At 38.3% G+C, this 17,360-nt stretch overlaps 2 protein-coding genes across 2 annotated transcripts; both read left to right on the top strand.

Moving 5' to 3' along the window:
- The first annotated feature begins 8,724 nt into the window (after nucleotides 1-8,724).
- Nucleotides 8,725-9,514, top strand: LOC105931421 (protamine-like protein). Its single transcript, XM_012870097.3, has one exon. The coding sequence runs from the start codon at nucleotides 8,799-8,801 to the stop codon at nucleotides 9,309-9,311; it is 513 nt and encodes a 170-aa protein (XP_012725551.2). The 5' UTR covers nucleotides 8,725-8,798; the 3' UTR covers nucleotides 9,312-9,514.
- Nucleotides 9,515-13,451: 3,937 nt separating this feature from the next.
- Nucleotides 13,452-17,360, top strand: mpeg1.1 (macrophage expressed 1, tandem duplicate 1). The gene is made up of 2 exons (XM_012868861.3): nucleotides 13,452-14,236; nucleotides 15,193-17,360. Exons 1-2 carry the CDS (start codon nucleotides 13,784-13,786, stop codon nucleotides 16,849-16,851), a joined length of 2,112 nt encoding a protein of 703 aa, XP_012724315.2. The 5' UTR covers nucleotides 13,452-13,783; the 3' UTR covers nucleotides 16,852-17,360.

The raw sequence follows: 17,360 nt of genomic DNA, 5'->3' as shown, positions 1-17,360 counted from the left end.
TTGCCTCAGTTTTACCTTGTTAGTCTCTGCCTGCTGTTGGATCTAACCTATCTCCCCTCTGAACCTCAGGAGGAGCTATTAATCCTGTTGTGAATCTGACCTGCAAGTATTCACCTTGCCTTACTGCTAATCCTGCTGTTGCTCTGGCCAATAAGAACTCACTCTGCCGTGTTGATGGTCCCGCTTGCAAGTCCCTGTCTCCGTTCAGCTCCAATGAACGTACTTTTCAGAAGGATACTTCTCTGAAGGATACTTCTCTGTAAGTATTGGATAATCTGCTTCCCCTCAGCTCCCTTTACATATTCATTTCCTCAAGGACCCATTCTTGGACCTATTTTATTTTCCATCCACATGCTCGCTTGTGGTTCCATTTTTTTTTAGAAAATATAATCTTTCATTTCACTCATATGCAGATGATACTCAGATTTATTTTCAGTTGAAGCATAAACATCCATTGTCACTCAAACCATTGTTTGACTGCGTTACCAAGATAAAAGCTAGGATGGCTAAAAATTTTTCTGAACTCCAATGAAAATAAAACTGAAGTCATGATTTTTGGTCTGTGTGGAAATCACAGCGCATCCCCTTAGTTCAGAACACATGAGCAGTTCTTAAAATCACGTGCAAAAATCTTGTAATTCTTGATTCTAGTCTTAATCTTGAAAAACTGATTAGCTATGATGTAAAAAGACCTTTCAACTCACACTTTTATTCAAAGTGAAATATTTTTTTATCTTTTAATAATTTTGAACGGGTGATTCACGCTTTTATCAGCTCCCAATTAGATTTTTGCAATTCTCTGTATGTTGGTGTAAGTCAGGCCAACCTCTCACGACTGCAGTTGGCTCAGAACGCTGCAGGTCGCCTCTCGACACAAAAAAGAGTGAACACATTTCACCAGAGCTTGCTTCTCTTCACTGGCTCCCCGTTCATTTTAGAAATAATTTTTTAAGATTTATTGTTTACCTATAAGGCCCTAAATGGGCTGGCACCTGCATATTTGTCTGATCTCTTCCAGCCTTATGTGCCCTATAGAAACCTTGGATCTAATGCCCATTTGTGTTTAGTTGTCTCAAGGTCCAGGCTGGTCCACAGAGGTGATCGGGCTTTTCCTGTTGTTGCTCCTAAACTATGGAACCAGCTTCCCCTTCATTTAGACAGGCCTCAACTCTTGGTGCTTTTAAAAGTCTTCTTAACGCACATTCATACTCTGGCTTTTAACACAGTGTGAGAGTTTTTCCTCTATTTTTCTCTTTTTGTACAGTGTTTGTATTGAATTATTATTGACTGTTTTTCTTTTTGTGTGCAGCACTTTGGCCAACGGTAGTTGCTCTTAAATGTGCTATATAAATAAATTTGATTTGATCTGAGCACAAAAGATGCATTCTTTAGTGATTTTAAAATAAAATTGCAAAGGCAATTGTCAGTAAACTAAAGCATCTAACTAAGCAGGCCTTACACAGCTGGGGTAAGAATTACCTTAGGGACATTTCAGTCTTGGTATGAGATTCAATAGGATGTGTTAAAATGGATTTTTGTCATGTCAGTTGGGCTAATCAAGTCAACAAACTTAACAAAGTGCACTTTTATTTTTACACTTTTGTCAGAACAACATGAGGGAAGTGATAGTCTGGCCAAATTTAGCTCTGACAGGGTGTTTATGGACATTCACACACAGGATGTAATTTACATATATCCTTTCTGATCTACAGAACATTCAGTACATAAACTAATTTGGAGAACTACATTCCTTTGCATCTACAGCTTACACATTGAGAGACTGAAACATTTGCTCATTCTTCTTTGCAAAACAAATGAAGCTCAGTCAGACTGGATGGACAACAGCCTCTGCTTTCATGTTTCGGTTTCTAACCTTCCCACTCTTCAATGAAGGCCTTGTGTTGTGCGTGTCTTATAGTAGTTCCCCCTTATTCTTCCACCTGAACTGTGGATCTCTGCATCTCTTTTGGAGTTACTGTGGGCCCCTTGGCCGCCTCTCTGATTGTTTTACCCTCCCCACCAGTCAATTTAGTAGAAAAGCCATCTCTTAGTGGGTTTGTGGTTGCAACTAGTGCCCAATTTACAAGCATTTGGTCCCCAAGACTGGAGCCAGTCTTGATACCCCACCTACAAAAATTTCTTATACTCATGCGACTTACAGATACCTGAGTAGACCTTCACATAAGCAGGGACAAAGTGTCGCATAGTCGATTTACAGACGGCTCCATGTGGTTCACAGGATGTACCCAACGTGGTGAAATTCAAGGGGAACAGCAATCTTTCTTAAATTGTTTTCATCCGAGCAGAAAAAAAATTACCCAACATGTTTTCTGTTTTCAACTAATCAGACCTATTTGCACTGATTCAATGTAATCACTAAAATAAACCAAAAGCCCAGGAGGTGTGAGATATGCACATAAATCTTACTTGTTACATCTGTCCTGCCTTGGGGTTTGGTCAGATGTGTGTCAAATAATGATCTCATATTGTTCAGATCCCTACGTTTTGTTTATCTTCACAACAAACAAATAAACAGACTCCATCAGCTGATTTAAGCTATGGGCTTTATATGCAATATGTTTGTAGAACAGAATAGCCTTATTGTTAGCATATGACAGGTGGCGTCTCTGGCATGATAAGCTAAGTGGAGCATAAAGACTCAACACCCATTAACAAGTTTTTTTGAGATACATACAACCTGACTTTGATCAATTTTAAATTAAACAGATACATTAGCATAAACCAATACACTAGAAAATCCATTTTATATAAGCTAAATGTAATTTAATTATTATACATTAAATTACAAATAGAGACTCGCTCGTATTGTTCATTTATTGAACAGAAAAGATTCACATCAATCCTTCAATGAGCCAGCAAGGACAACCAACACTAGATTAATATTTGTTTACATTTGGTTTACATTTTCTCAAGTTTTATTTTGTTTAAATTACATTAAAACTACATTTTATTCCAACTGTTTATTTTTTACTTGCTTTTATTCTGTTTTTATTTTCCAATGTTTTAATCATGTAAAGCACTTTGCGTTGTCCTTGTACCAAAATGTGCTACACAAACAAATTCGTCTTGCCTTGCCAAGATGGTCGCCCACTATCCGGCAGAATGTAAACGTAATGAGTGCAATTATAGTATTTTGATTGGAAGATCTGAGCTTGGGGCCAGAGTATTAGTGCCCCATGGCTGTCTACTGAGAGCTTGTTGGGCATGCACACTGCGATTTCAGATGTTCAATATTTAAACAAACTTTGGTTGGCCGGCCCCAATAACAAGGCGCCTCAAGAGGATATAGCCTACTGAGCTTGTCGTTATTCTGGCAGACTTAGATATATAGACACACATGTTTATAACATAATTTAATTGGTAAGGGAATCTATTTTTTTTTTTTTTTTTTTTTTTTTTTACAATATTACTCTACAAAGAACAATCCTGTCCCACTGATTATTGTGAACATAGAGCTCCACAGCGATATCTTGTGGGACCTGGCCCCACTGGCCCCAAATGCAGAGACGTCACAGCATATGACATATATTGAAATCACAGCTGCATCTCCCGTTACGCCTCAATATATACAAACAAGCTCCAAGCTAAGCCAAGACGGAAGTTAAAAGTAAAATACTAAAGATTGATAAGATATAGATTAGAAACTCATTGTAATGATATCAGCATCATGGAATCTAGCAGTAGCAAGGTGTGATAATAGTCGCTGCAAACAAAAACTGTGGTGGTCATAAAAAAGTTCAGTTGGAGTTCATATTGTACGTATTGTCCCTAAAAACAGCAGTCAGCGGTTTGTACCGCTTGGCCAAAAGCATCAGTCTAATCAGCTGATGAGCTGGGTGGGAGGAGCCTTGCAAGATATGCAAAAAAGTAAATGCAAGTAAAAAAGTAAAATAAATGAAATCATTCCCTATAAGCTCTTTCTAAAGACTGGCTGTGGTTATAGATTACTAAAGCTGTTTTCAGATGTTCAGCTGAACAGTGTGAAATCTTCAAAGCTTGAGATATTGTTTTGTAATCTAACAATGGCTTAACCTTCTCCAGAGTCTTCTTCCTGTTTTGTTTTTTATTTTTCATGATGCTGTTTGTTCAACTTTCTATAAAAACTACTGAATTTAGACAGATATTATCTTGGAAGGCTCCATTCATTAATTGGGTAATTTCTGAAGGCAGATAGGTGTATTAGATTTTTCCAAGGGGTAAAAGAGTAAAAACATAAAGAGAATTGCATTCCACATTTTTTGTGGGGTAAAAAAAATCTTGAAAACCATCTACTGTTTTTCTTTCACTTCACAACTATGCAGCACTTTGTGTTGATACCGCCACTGAAATCCAAATAAAGAAATACAGTGAGGTCTGTGGTTAGAAATGTGAAAAGGTTTAAGGGAGTATAAAAGGCACTGTAAATACACTGTCAGCCATGCTCTTGTTCTAAATTCAACATAAAAATACTAGCTGGACATTTTAAGTGTTCAAAATATATTTTGATGACGGAGGACCCTGGCAGATCAGGCTAGCAAAAGCAGTTAAAATGGGATCTCTTTTGTTTGAAAAAAACAAAACAAAACAGGTTTTTCAGTGGTTCTACTGTATGCTGTTAGAGCTTGTACATACAGTCACATACACCCTGTATTGAATATTTATTTGGTGTTAAAAAGTACACAAAAAACAGCTTTTTCTTTAGTCATACTTTGCTTGTATTGTTTCATCAGTGAGAATCATATAAAACATTGTTTTTAAGCAAAAGGAACAATGTCTGTTTTACCTTGTAAGAAAAAAATGTTTATATAATTTTTTTCTAATAATTATGCTATATTTAAACATCTGCCACCGTCAGTGACTGAAATAAAAGGTAGGTGCTCTAATAGAAACCATGAGTCGCCATCTACAGGAAGGTAGGAGAACTGCACTCTGATGCCGCTCTTTCATGCTTGCACCTTTGAATGCAACTGAAGGAGGCGCTATCAGTGCACCACAGGAGGCCTGAGTGTGTTGGCCAATCTTCTCAGTTCAGGCACACTCATGCGAACTTGTTATCTCTCAGCAATACAGAAAAAATAAATAATAAGACAGAGTGGGAGCATATTTGTTTGGTTTGATTAAGCATTTTACAAGAGAAACAGCTTTACCTGTGGGCTTCTAGGGAGCTCGTCTGTAAATAATCTTCATGTTTGCTAAATATTGGAATTTCGATTCATTTGATAAACTTTTTTGTGTCAAAACCATGATTTTCATAGTTTATGTAAATATACTTAAAGTGACTTATCAAAACATGTGATTATTTTCTAAAAAAGTGCACACACACACACACACACACACACACACACACACTTCACAGCTTATATCTAAATAGAAATACTGGCGCTTACAATAAGTAGGAAGTCCATTTACACTGCATTATTAAAAGGTTCCTTGGTTGCTGTGTTAATTTGTTATTTTCTGGTGCAAATATAGAATGGAGAAGAAAGTATGCAAACGATTCAGTTCTTGCATACAAACACAGAATGGCATATAGGTTGAAAAGTGCAAAGGTAACTTAGACTGTTAAATTCCCAACCGACTTCAACATGAAACAACGGACTGACGACAAGAAGGCGGGAATATGGATTGTTTTTAATCAATATGTGTACACCTCTGATTAAATTGAGGGGGAAGGATAAGCTCAAATTCGTTTTTCTACCCACCCTGGCTGATAATTTTATTCTGGCTCAGATCCATTTCCCTCCAAAAGTGGAGACAAGTATATATTATGTCCTTCACATATAACACAACACAAATAGTGTGTCTCTACTCATATTTTACTGAAGTACTAAAAATTAAATAAAACAACTTAACAGAAATAGATCAGACACGATACACTCTTTAAATTTCATCCATCCATTTTCCAACACGCCTATCCCTTGTGAGGTCGCCAAGGTTGCTGGTGCCTATGCTGTTTAAAATGACTTACTAATTATCATTTCTGCTTTGATTATTCGGAGGTCAAACACCTTGTAAACGCAACACAATGGACATCTGACAACTGCCAGCGTGTAAAGATGCAATAATCCTGTAACACGTTTAAACAAATTTCAAAAAAGGAAATGCAAAAGAATAACGCTGAAACTGAGCAGTTCTTAATGTTGCTGAATCTGGATACTCAAACATTTTCTCTGAAGAGTTGCAGGAAAATCCAGGTGAAGGAAACCAAATCTTTATGATGTCACTGAAGGTTGGAGAAGGTTTCTTCTGTAGTGCTGAGACTGTTTCTATATGGTTCTCACTGTAGATTTATCCGTGAAATATTAGTAATAAAATATTAAAAAAGATATTTCACTATGCATCGTCCTCTCATTCAAAGACATCTTTGTTTGCACAAGCATAAGATTTTCTTATCTATGAAGAATTGACACTGTTTTATCATAACTTCACCTTAAGGAGGAAACAACTGTGTTTCTTCCATGACATCTCAAAGCTTTTATTAAGCAAATTATAATTAAAATCAGCACACATTTTACCACATTATATTAGGAATATCACACTCTTTAAGATTAGTTAGTCAGTTAGTTTTCTACTTCGTTATTTTGAGGTTATAGACTGTTTTAAATGTGAAAAATGCATGTCTCAAATGACATCTGACATCTGTCAGCTGGTACAGAAGCAGAACACTTGCTCTATATTTACAAATGTTTTTGATAGGAACATGGATTTATGAGGGGGAGATTGCATGGGACTTTAAAGAGTTGCTTTTGTGTGGATTTGCAACCATTTTTTTCACATTTTACAGAGAAATCCAGCTGGAGAAAACACACGTCTTATCATGTCAGAGAGGGTGCCCGCTGTGGTGGTGGGACTGCTTCTATATGGTTCTCATCAGGGTGTTTAGCATAACATATGATTCCATAGTATTTTGTTATTTTATTTGTTTATTTTTTTTATCAATTGTTCTCAACACCATGTCATAAAACCAGTTTTTTTTTTCTGATGGCATAAGATGATCTTATCTGTGAAGAACTGACTCCACTTTTGTAATGACTTCAGCTTGCAGGAGTCAACTGTGTTTTTTTGATAATCTTTTAATATACTTAGTGGCCAAAGAAAACTGTAAGAAAACTGAAATTGTACAACAACATATCAAACAAATAACACACTTCAAGATGATTTTATTAGAAGTCTGTCTACTTCATTGTTTATTGGTTATAAACCTTCTAAAATATCCAAAATGTACGTCTGAAATTATATTTGACGACCGGCAGCTTGCAAAGACACCAGGGAATTGTAGTACATTAAAACAGTCTCTAATAAAAGCATAAATATATGAAGTTAATATTATGCATGATTTTATAAAACGCTTTTGTGAGGAATTTTTGCCTTTTTTCCATATTTGTCACACAAAGATCCAGCTGAAGGAAACACAATCTTTATGTCATTGAAGGGAAGGTACCCACGGAGGTGATGGGACTGCTTCTATATGGTTCTCATCATAGTTGTAGCCTCCACATCGCATACCGTATGCTAATATATGATTTTTTTCTGTTGTTAATGAGCATTTCTCACATCATTGTGTCATTTAAAACTATGTTGGTTTTTGCTTGTTTAGGATCTTCCTATATAAGAAGAAGTGACTTAACCTCAGCTTACAGAGGAGCCAACTGTGTTTCTTTGATCAACTTTTAAAGCATGTATTAAGCAAATAAAAATTAAATAAAAATGAAATTTTAGGATAATACATAGAAAATATCATATATATTGAGATGGTTTACTTTTATATTTTTCTACCTATTTATTTAGAGCTTATAAACATTAGAAATGGTCCAAAATGAACATCTGAAATTGTATCTGACAACTGCAATTTATAAGAATGCAATAAAACTACCATGAATTCAAACAAGTCTTGAAAAGAATATATATATATTTATTAGGTAAAGGCTGTGTAAAACAATTTTGTGCTTTTGTGTGGGTATGAAACCACTTTCTTGGATTTTTTAAATGAAAAACCCAGCTAAAGAAAACACAAATCTTATGTAAGAAAAACTGCACAAGTGGACCATCATGTTGTCTCTATATGGTTCTCATAAGGGTTTTATTCACCACAAATAGTTAAATATTATCTAGTTATTTTCCTCTTTTGTCACCAAGCATTTTTCACAACATGCATGGAAAACCAATTCTGTTTATGTCAGAACTCTGTTCTGTTTAAAGTCTTCTTATCTCTGGAGAAGTGACACTACTTTTATCATGACTGCAGCATACCAAGGCGGCAACTGTGTTTCTTTGGTCATCTTTCAATTGATTAATTAGGCAAATAAAACTGATATGAAACAGAACTTTTAGGAAAATACATTAAGAATATCCCACACTTTAAGAGGATTTTGTCCTATTTTTTTCAGCTTGATTATTTAGAGGTTATAAACGTTGTAAGATGTCCAAAATCCACATCTGAAATGACATCTGGCAACTGGCAGCTTGAAAAGAGGCAGTAAACCTGCAAGAAATGTAAACCATCCTTTAGTAAACTTATAGACACATGAAGTAGAGGTTGAAAGCAATTTTTTAAATGTCCTTTCATGCAGTTATTGTACAATTTTCTTTGCATTTTTACAGAAAAACCCAGCTGAAGAAAACACAACCCTTATCATGTTGGAGAGGGTGGGGAAGGTGCCCACCATTGTGGTGGGACTGCCTCTATAGGGCTCTCATCGGGGTTTTATAAAGCCTGACTTTCTGATGAGGACAAGCAGAAATATTTCTCTGACAGCGTTTGACTTTAACCGAACTGAGCCTACAGGTGGAGCGTCACGATGTCTTCTCCTGCGATTGCTTTGCCAGCGGCACCTCTGGCTAAAAAGAAGGCCAAACCTAAGAAGAAGACAGGCCCTTCGGTGTCTGACCTGATCCTGAAGGTCGTATCTGCCTCCTCACAGAGAGGTGGCGTGTCCCTGGCAGCTGTGAAGAAGACTCTGAAAGCTGGGGGATACGATGTGGTGAAGAACAAGGCAAGGATTGCCGTCGCCATCAAGCGTCTGGTGAGCAAGAAAGTTTTGCTCCGGAGCAAGGGCTCCTTTAAGCTCAACAAGAAGCCTCCTAAACCCCGAAAGAGGAAGGTGGTGAAGAAGAAGAAGCCAAAGACCAAGAAGAAGGCAAAGAAGGTCACCAAAAAAGCAGCCAAGAAGTCGCCAAAGAAGAAGAGGAAGGCTAAGAGCCCCAAGAAAACCAAGAAACCTGCTGCAGCCAAAAAGGCAAAGAAGCCAAAGAGCCCAAAGAAAGTGAAGAGGGTCAAGGCTAGGAAGACCAAGGCTGCAGCCAAGAAGTGAGAGCTGCGTGGAACCAAACGGCACTACTTCTGGGCTTTCACCCTGTGTGGACTAAAACGCATTCAACAGAACTAAGTTTGCTTTACTGAACTTGCTGTTTCCTTCCATTTTCTATTGTTTCTCTCTTTTCCACCTCATCTGTCATGATCAGTCATAGACTGAAATGCATTGTTTAAAATAATAAAATATTTTTGATTTAAGCAGTCTGACGTATTTGCTTTTATTTTTTAACTTGCTTGATTATTGCTGAAATGACAGATTGTTAGTATATTACTCGGAATTCTATAATTTTACAATTTTGCCTCAAAAAATTAAACTTGTTTACATTGATAACCTAGTTAATCTTGTTGGGTTTCCAATTAATTTGCTAGTGTGCACAATACTTCCTGGAGAAGCGGCTTTATGCACTGTTACACACAAAAACAAAAGTACACTCGAACCAAATGTAATCTCTAGAAAATCTTTGTACTTCCCTTTTTCCCTTATCAGGTCAGAATGTAGGTCCCATTCTGACCTGATACAGATGTCAACCTGTAGATAAACAATGCCTGGACCCAATGAACTGCTGTTTAGGAGATATGTCTATATGTGAGGGCGTATATATGTGAGTTGGTGGAAAGGCTCCAAGCAACACCCATGAGGCCAAAATCCAGGAGGCAAGGCAAGGCAAAATTATTTATATAGCACAATTCAGTACAGAGACTATGCAAATTGATTTACATGATTAAAATATAGGAAAATAAAACAGAATAAAAGCAAGTAGGAATAAAATGTAGAAACAAAATAGAACATTAAAAACAGTTGAAAAGGTCGGCAAAGTTGAACTAATGATGTTTCAGTAGAACAGTTTAACTAGAACAGTCAAAGGCAATCCTTAACAAATGTGTTTTTAATCTTGATTTAAAGGAACTCAGGCTTTCTGCACTTTCACAGTTTTCTGGAAGTTTATTCCAGATAAGTGGAGCATGGGAACTAAATGCTGCTTCTCCGTGTTTAGTTCTGGTTCTAGGTATGCAGAGTAGGCTGGAGCCAGAGGACCTGAGTGGTCTTGAGGGTTGATACACTGATAACAAGTCTGTAATGTATTTAGGTGCTAAGCCATTCAGGGATTTATAGACTAACAGAAGTATTTTGAAGTCTATTCTCTGAGATACAGGGAGCCAGTGTAAGGACTTTAGAACTGGGGTGATGTTCTCTATTTTCTTAGTCTTAGTGAGGACGCGGGCAGCAGCGTTCTGGATCAGCTGCAGCTGTCTGATCCACTTTTTAGGCAGACCTGTGAAAACACCATTGCAGTAATCAATTCTACTAAATATAAACGCATGGATTAGTCTTTCCAGATCCTTCTGAGTCATTAGTCCTTTAATCCTGGAAATGTTCTTCAGGTGATAGAAAGCCGACCTTGTAAATGCTTTTGGAGGTTCAGGTCTGAGTCCATCACTACTCCCAGATTTCGGGCCTGATCAGTGGTTCCCAGCTGAAGCGACTGAAGCTGTGAGCTAACTTTTGATCTCTCCTCTATTGGTCCAAATATTATTACTTCTGTTTTGTTTTCTTTTAATTGAAGAAAAATTTGGCACATCCAGGCATTGATTTCTTCTAGGCATTTACTCAGTGCCTGAACTGGTTCATAGTCACCTGGTGACATGGTGATGTAAAGCTGTGTGTCGTCTGCATAGTTATGGCAGCTGATGTTGTTTTTTATTATCTGAGCATGTAGATATTGAAGAGGAGGGGACACAGAATGGACCCTTGGGGAACCCCACATGTGATTTTTGTCATCTCTGATGTAAAGTTACCTACTGATACAAAATATTCCCTGTTCTTTAAGTAGGATTTAAACCAGTTGAGAGCTGTACCAGAGAGGCCGACCCAGTTCTCCAGGCGTTCTAACAGAATGGAGTCATCGACAGTATCGATGGCTGCACTGAGGTCCAAAAGAACCAGCACTGTGATTCTGCCACAGTCTGTATTTATATGGATGTCAATAAACACCTTGATAAGGGCGGCCTCTGTACTGTGGGGAGCACGGAAACCTGACTGGAAAACGTCAAAGCGGCTGGTCGTTGTTAAGAAGGTGGGAAGACTGATCACACTAGATGTGACGATAGATATAAGGAAGTCTGAAAATAAAACCTGCTGTAGCAAAACTTAAATCTGGGGTGGAGGTGCTTACCTGACTCCGCCAGATAGATTTGCTCCGCATATCCATCTGGAAACCTTCCGTTGAAGTAATTTTGGGAAGGGGCGAAAATACTGGTTAGCTGATTGGCCTATGTTGGTGATAGACGGGCCAAATGAACCAATCAGATTCGTCGTCACACGTAACAGAGCGACGACGAAAACACAACCACAAGCCAAGCTACTCTTGCTGCTGCAAGTAAAGGCTCGTTAGCTCAGCAAATAAATACTCTGTAATTCCGATAAAACTTGCTCGATAGCCACGCTAACGCTAGTTTCATCAGCTGAAGCCGCCATGTTCTTTAGACTGAACTGACGCGCTTCCCGTTGCGTCACACCTCAACCCGCCTCAAAGCCAACGCTGATTGGACGTTCGTTTGGTGAACGGCTCCAAATTTTCTTTAACGGAGAGTATCCAGACTGATCTGCGAGTGAAACCTTGAAACCTCGCGAGATCAGGATGGTCTCACGAGGCTATGGAGGTGCACCTTCTACAAATAAAACAACTATAATTAAAAAGGAATGCTTTGCATCAAACGTATTAATGCAGTATATTAAATGGACCAGTCAAAGTCCAGACATAAATACTATAGAGAAAATGCAACAAGACTTGAATATTCACGCACGAGATTTGCATCTGTGACTGAAACAGGAAGTGAGAAGTGAAGTATTGATCTGAGGGTGGGGGTAAGGGTGTAAAGACAAACAAATGTCACAATTATCTTATTTGTAAGTGTCAAATATTCTGAAAAAAAAAAAATCCTGTGTATTATGTTAATTCCAGCACAAGGTTGTGCACTACTTTGAGTTGGTCTGTCAGAAAATTCCAATAAAATAAATTGAAGCTTGATGTTGCAGGTTGAAAAGTGCAACAGCTGAAAAGTGCAACACATATGAAAACTTTTGCAAGGCATAAATAATATCAGTAATAATAATATCACCCACTTATTACTTATTGTGTTACGTTTATTGAGGGTAGTGTAGGAGAGTGAGTGGCAGTCAGGTTAGTGTGAAGTTTACAGTTGCGATCCATCTTTTCACAACAAAGATAGGGAAACAACAGAAACTTCTCAAATACCAAACTGGGAGTTTTTCTCCAAAGGCTTCCCATAACCTTGGATTGATTTTGCAGGTTATTTCACAGAATCATTAACACCTGGAAATTTTTCAAAGCTCTTTGTGTGGACCAAAACAGATTCAGACATGCAGAATCATAAATTCATCGGACATTCCCAGTGACGTACGCTCATGTGATGTAGACCAATATTTCCTCTTATCTTGTGTTTGCACGTCTACTTTCTGTTCCTTTTTAAATGAGGAAGACTACAAATACAGCAGCGTGACGCTTTTAGTATAGATAAAGTTTTACATCTCCCTTTTTTAACCGATATCATTAATCAAATCTTCACCAGCATTAGTCAAAGAGGCTCAGATCTCTTTTTTGTTAAGGTTAAATGGTTTATTTCTGAGAATCTGTCTGTGCTGTAATGGAGGTGTGTTTTATGTTAGACCCATTGTTAAGTTTCATTCAGTTCTTAAACTAGATCTTTCAGCTTACCGTGATGTCTAAATTCTTGTTTTTTTTTTAAATCACCACATAAAATGGAAAATAGCACAGAGCACTTTAATAAAGTTTCAACATAACTTCAATAAACCTATAAATCATTGCAATTTCACTGATTCATTTATTAATTTTATGGCTCTTATCAGTTGGTTTTGGTATGATTTCTCTTTTATTATGGTTATATTACAGGGAGGTGACATTTTCTGTCAAAATAAGACTGTAAAAATGTTTTTTTATTGTTGTCTTGATAGCATAGCTGGTAAATCTGCTAAACTGAAGGGGCATTTGAACACCTGTACTGTATTGGTGGAGTAGAGTGAGTGGTGTGTATTTAACCTTGTATTTCTACACAATTGCTTAAAATAGGTTAGTATCCTTCATGGTTTTGTGTTTACCTTCTCTGGCATAACTGATAGAAAACACATCATCTAATTCTGACAAAATGCAACTCTTTTAGGATCAATGTTCTTTTAGTCACTGACATATGAGAAATAACTAATGCCTGCAAAAGTATGAAGTATTGGCTTTAAATCTGACCAGGATTTAATTTTTTGTTGTATTTATCAGTACATGAAAATCAAAAAGAGGCATTAGAAATGCAACTGAAAGCAAACCAGAACCCTTTCTTTGGGCTTCCTGTTTGTCATATGATTATTCAAATTAGAGGCAGGACTTGGCTTGAACTTTATATTGAGTTGATTCAGTTTTCACTTCAGAAAGAGGCATCATGAAGTCAGCCCTGACACTCCTGGCTGCTCTCACTCTTTTTCAAATCTGCTCCTCTGGTCCCGTGAGGCGTCCGACCAACTGGCTCAGACAATGCCGGGCTTCCAGCAACATTTCCCTCACAGCCCTGGAAGTCCTGCCTGGAGGAGGCTGGGACAACCTGCGCAACATGGACATGGGCCGAGTGATGAACCTCAGCTACTTCGACTGCCAAACCACTGAGGACGGGCTCTACCTCATCCCAGACGAGGTGTTTGTCATCCCTCGGAAGGAGACAGGCGTGGAGACCAACTCAGAGATCATCGGCTCCTGGCTGGAGCAGAAAAGCACAACATCAAGCTCTATAAACGCCGACGTGTCGTTCTTTTCAGTGCTGAACGGCAAGTTTTCGACAGAGCACACAAGGATGAAATCACATCAGGTCAAAGATTCTTCAACTACAGCCAGAGTACAGGTACGTTTTTTATTTATTTATCCATCTTGTTTTAAATACCTAAAACCATGCATGTGGTGTTCTTTGAAAAAAAAACAAAAAAAACAACTAGAAATAATTTAAAAATATCTTACATACATATTAGTGTAGTGCCTTGGAAATGTTTTCACACCCCTTGAGCTTCACACGTTTTGTCTCGTCAAACAAAAACTTGAATCTAGTGGTATTGGGATTTTCTGTTACAGACTAACATTAGGTTGTGGATAATTGTGTAGTGAAAAGGAAAATGCTTAGTGGTTTTCAACATTTTTCACAAATCAAAATAAAATAAAAAAACAGTGTGGCATACACTTCTTTGCAGAAATGCCTTTCTCTGCAATAATCAAAATCCAAATCAGTTTTATTCACAGTGACTCTGGTTCTGGTTTGCCCACAGCATTTTAAGTATAATATACAAAAAAATTATTCTTGTAAATGTTCTTTGTACGTGATTCTACAAAAAATGAGGACGTGATTGATGAAAATAAGGATCGCACCAATCTGCGCACTCTGTCTCTCTGTGACGGCTGGTTTTGGCAAATAGCGTTATGTAGTGGTGACCTGAAGTTACAACTACACTTCAGATTTTTATTTGTTGAAAACCATTTGCTCTTTTTCTTACATTTCCCAATTATTTGGTACTTTGTGTTGTGTATCACGTAAAATCCTAATAAGATTCAATGAAGTTTGTGTTCGTACATTGAAATTACCAGACAGACTTTCAGGATATGAGAGCTTTTGAAAGCCCCTGTAGATAGATTATTGAAATATGGTGTTAAGTAAGAAAAATGCAATTCAAGCGGTTTTTATAGTGATACATAGGGAAATGTAATAAACTGAGAATAATTTCTATTTTATTCTATTTAATAATTCTTTTTAATTCTATTTAATTCTATGTAATAAACTGAGAATAATTTCTATTTTAATTCTATTAACAGGTTCGCAACTTCCTCTACACAGTTAAAGCTTACCCTGACTTCACGTTGGACTCCCGCTTTGCGCAGCAAGTCCAACTTATAGCGGATGCGATTGAAAACAACCAAACGAGGAACGCAGACTATCTCTGTGAGAAGATGGTGCTGGACTATGGAACCCATGTTATCACCAGCGTAGATGCCGGGGCTTCTTTGGTGCAGGAAGACTACCTCCGTTCCTCTTATGTGTCCGACAGCTCTTCAGATAGCTCCACTGTAAAAGCCCAGGCTGGATTAAACTTTTTTGACAAACTCAAATTTGACATAAGCAGCCAGTCTAGCCAGCAAAGCTCATTGCTTAAAACATATCAGTCCAACATTCAATACTCCCTCATCCAGAGCCATGGAGGCATACCTTTTTATCCTGGGATCACTTTGCAGAAGTGGCAAGAAAATACCAGGAATAACCTGGTCGCCATTGACCGTTCTGGATTTCCAATCAACTACTTTATAAACTCAAACATGTTCCCTGTTCTGCCACAACCCACCGTTGGTAAAGTGGCTCACACAGTGAGTAAGGCAATAGATCGTTACTACAAGATCAACACCCGCCCTGGTTGTGTGGACATGCGCTCCACGAACTTCAACTTTCAGGCTAATGTTGATGATAATTCATGTGAGGGCCCAGCCACCAACCTTAGTTTCGGAGGAGTGTACACAGAGTGTACAAAGCTTAGCCAGGATGCAGATCCTCTTTGCGAAGCATTGGCCCAGAAAAACATTGCAACAGGTGACTTCTCCTGCCGCTGGCCTTACTCCTCGACTTTACTGAGATCAGAAGTGAGACAGCAGGGTTACACAGAGAATCACTGCTATGAAGTCAGGCATTCGTGTGGCTTCTTGGGGTTGTCCCATTGTTATCGCACAGACTGTGAAAATGTGTATAGAGTGCAAGTTGCTCGCGTAAATACCTACTGGTGCTCTGTGAACGGACAAGCTCCAGAAAAATCAGGGTATTTGTTTGGAGGAATCTACGGCACCTCCTTTCAGAACCCCATCACCAAGTCCAAGAGCTGCCCTCAAAGCTTTACCCCAGTAAAGTTCCTATCAGATGGCCAAATGATCTGTGTGAGTAACGACTATGAGATCGGCACCAAGTACTCCGTGCCATTCGGAGGCCTCTTCAGCTGTGAGGCTAGTAATCCGCTGGCAAAATACCAACACAGATGCCCTCCTAAATTCAGCCAACATCTCGCTACAGTCAGCGATGGCTGTGAAATTCTTTACTGTGTCCAGTCTGGACTGTTCACGGGGGGCGATCTGCAACCGATCCATCTCCCACCCTTCACCAAGTCTCCTCTTGTCAGCATGCAAGCCACCAACACGGTGATGGTGTTGACTGAAGGAGAACAGAGCTGGGTCAGGGTGGGGCCCACTAAAGCGTGGAAACTTGTCAAACCAGAGGAAATCCCTGAACTTGTTCGAAAGTTCAACCCAGACCTGAATCAGATGTCGAGCGGGGAGAAGGCAGGAGTGGCATTTGGAGTGATGGGTTTGATAGCGCTGGTGGTCATAGTGGCAGTGGTTATTAGGAGGAGGAGGAGGTACTCTGGATTCAGGTCAGGCGAGTATCAGGAAATAGGCGAACAGGTAGAGACGGAGATGCCCTCTGAGGAGGCTTAAAATCATGTTGGATGGCTTTAGATGTAGCTTCTGATTGCCTTGTTAAAGTTATTTTTCAAATTCTTTTATGAAACAGCATACACAGCTTTTGTATTATAAAACTTAGATGAGCACTTCATTTAAGGAAGTGGTGACGTGATGGAAATCTGTATTTTGGAACTGCAGAAAGCAAAACTGATTTTCAATCTCCTGAAAGCACTCCTGCTGCCCCCGTGTGGCCTAGATGTGCATGGCCAAGTCATATTTTTACGGCATATGTTTATCCATTAGTCACCTTTCTATGCTTTGACACTGTATTTAGTTTGAATTCTACATGTAAAATATTTTATAAAACTGCATTAAAGAATTAATGGACACTTTGATATGTGCCATTTTTGTATACTGCTAATTACAACTGAGAAGGCTTTTTTTTTAACTTGTACTATAGTTGACTTCGTAGCAATAAAAATAAAATATGAATTATAAAAATATTAGTGTCTGTTTTTCCATGTTTTACTCATCCATGTTAT

The sequence above is a fragment of the Fundulus heteroclitus genome, chromosome 12 (genome assembly GCF_011125445.2).
Source record: "Fundulus heteroclitus isolate FHET01 chromosome 12, MU-UCD_Fhet_4.1, whole genome shotgun sequence".
NCBI lineage: Eukaryota > Metazoa > Chordata > Actinopteri > Cyprinodontiformes > Fundulidae > Fundulus > Fundulus heteroclitus.
Note: the sequence above shows the minus strand (reverse complement) of the source record. Positions and strands in the feature narration are given on the sequence as shown.

Excerpts from the sequence above, each read along its gene's own strand:
- LOC105931421 (XM_012870097.3), top strand. The coding sequence starts at position 8,799 with ATGTCTTCTCCTGCGATTGCTTTGCCAGCGGCACCTCTGGCTAAAAAG.
- mpeg1.1 (XM_012868861.3), top strand. The coding sequence starts at position 13,784 with ATGAAGTCAGCCCTGACACTCCTGGCTGCTCTCACTCTTTTTCAAATC. Across the intron at positions 14,237-15,192 it reads CAACTACAGCCAGAGTACAG|GTTCGCAACTTCCTCTACAC; the intron begins GTACGTTTTTTA and ends TTCTATTAACAG.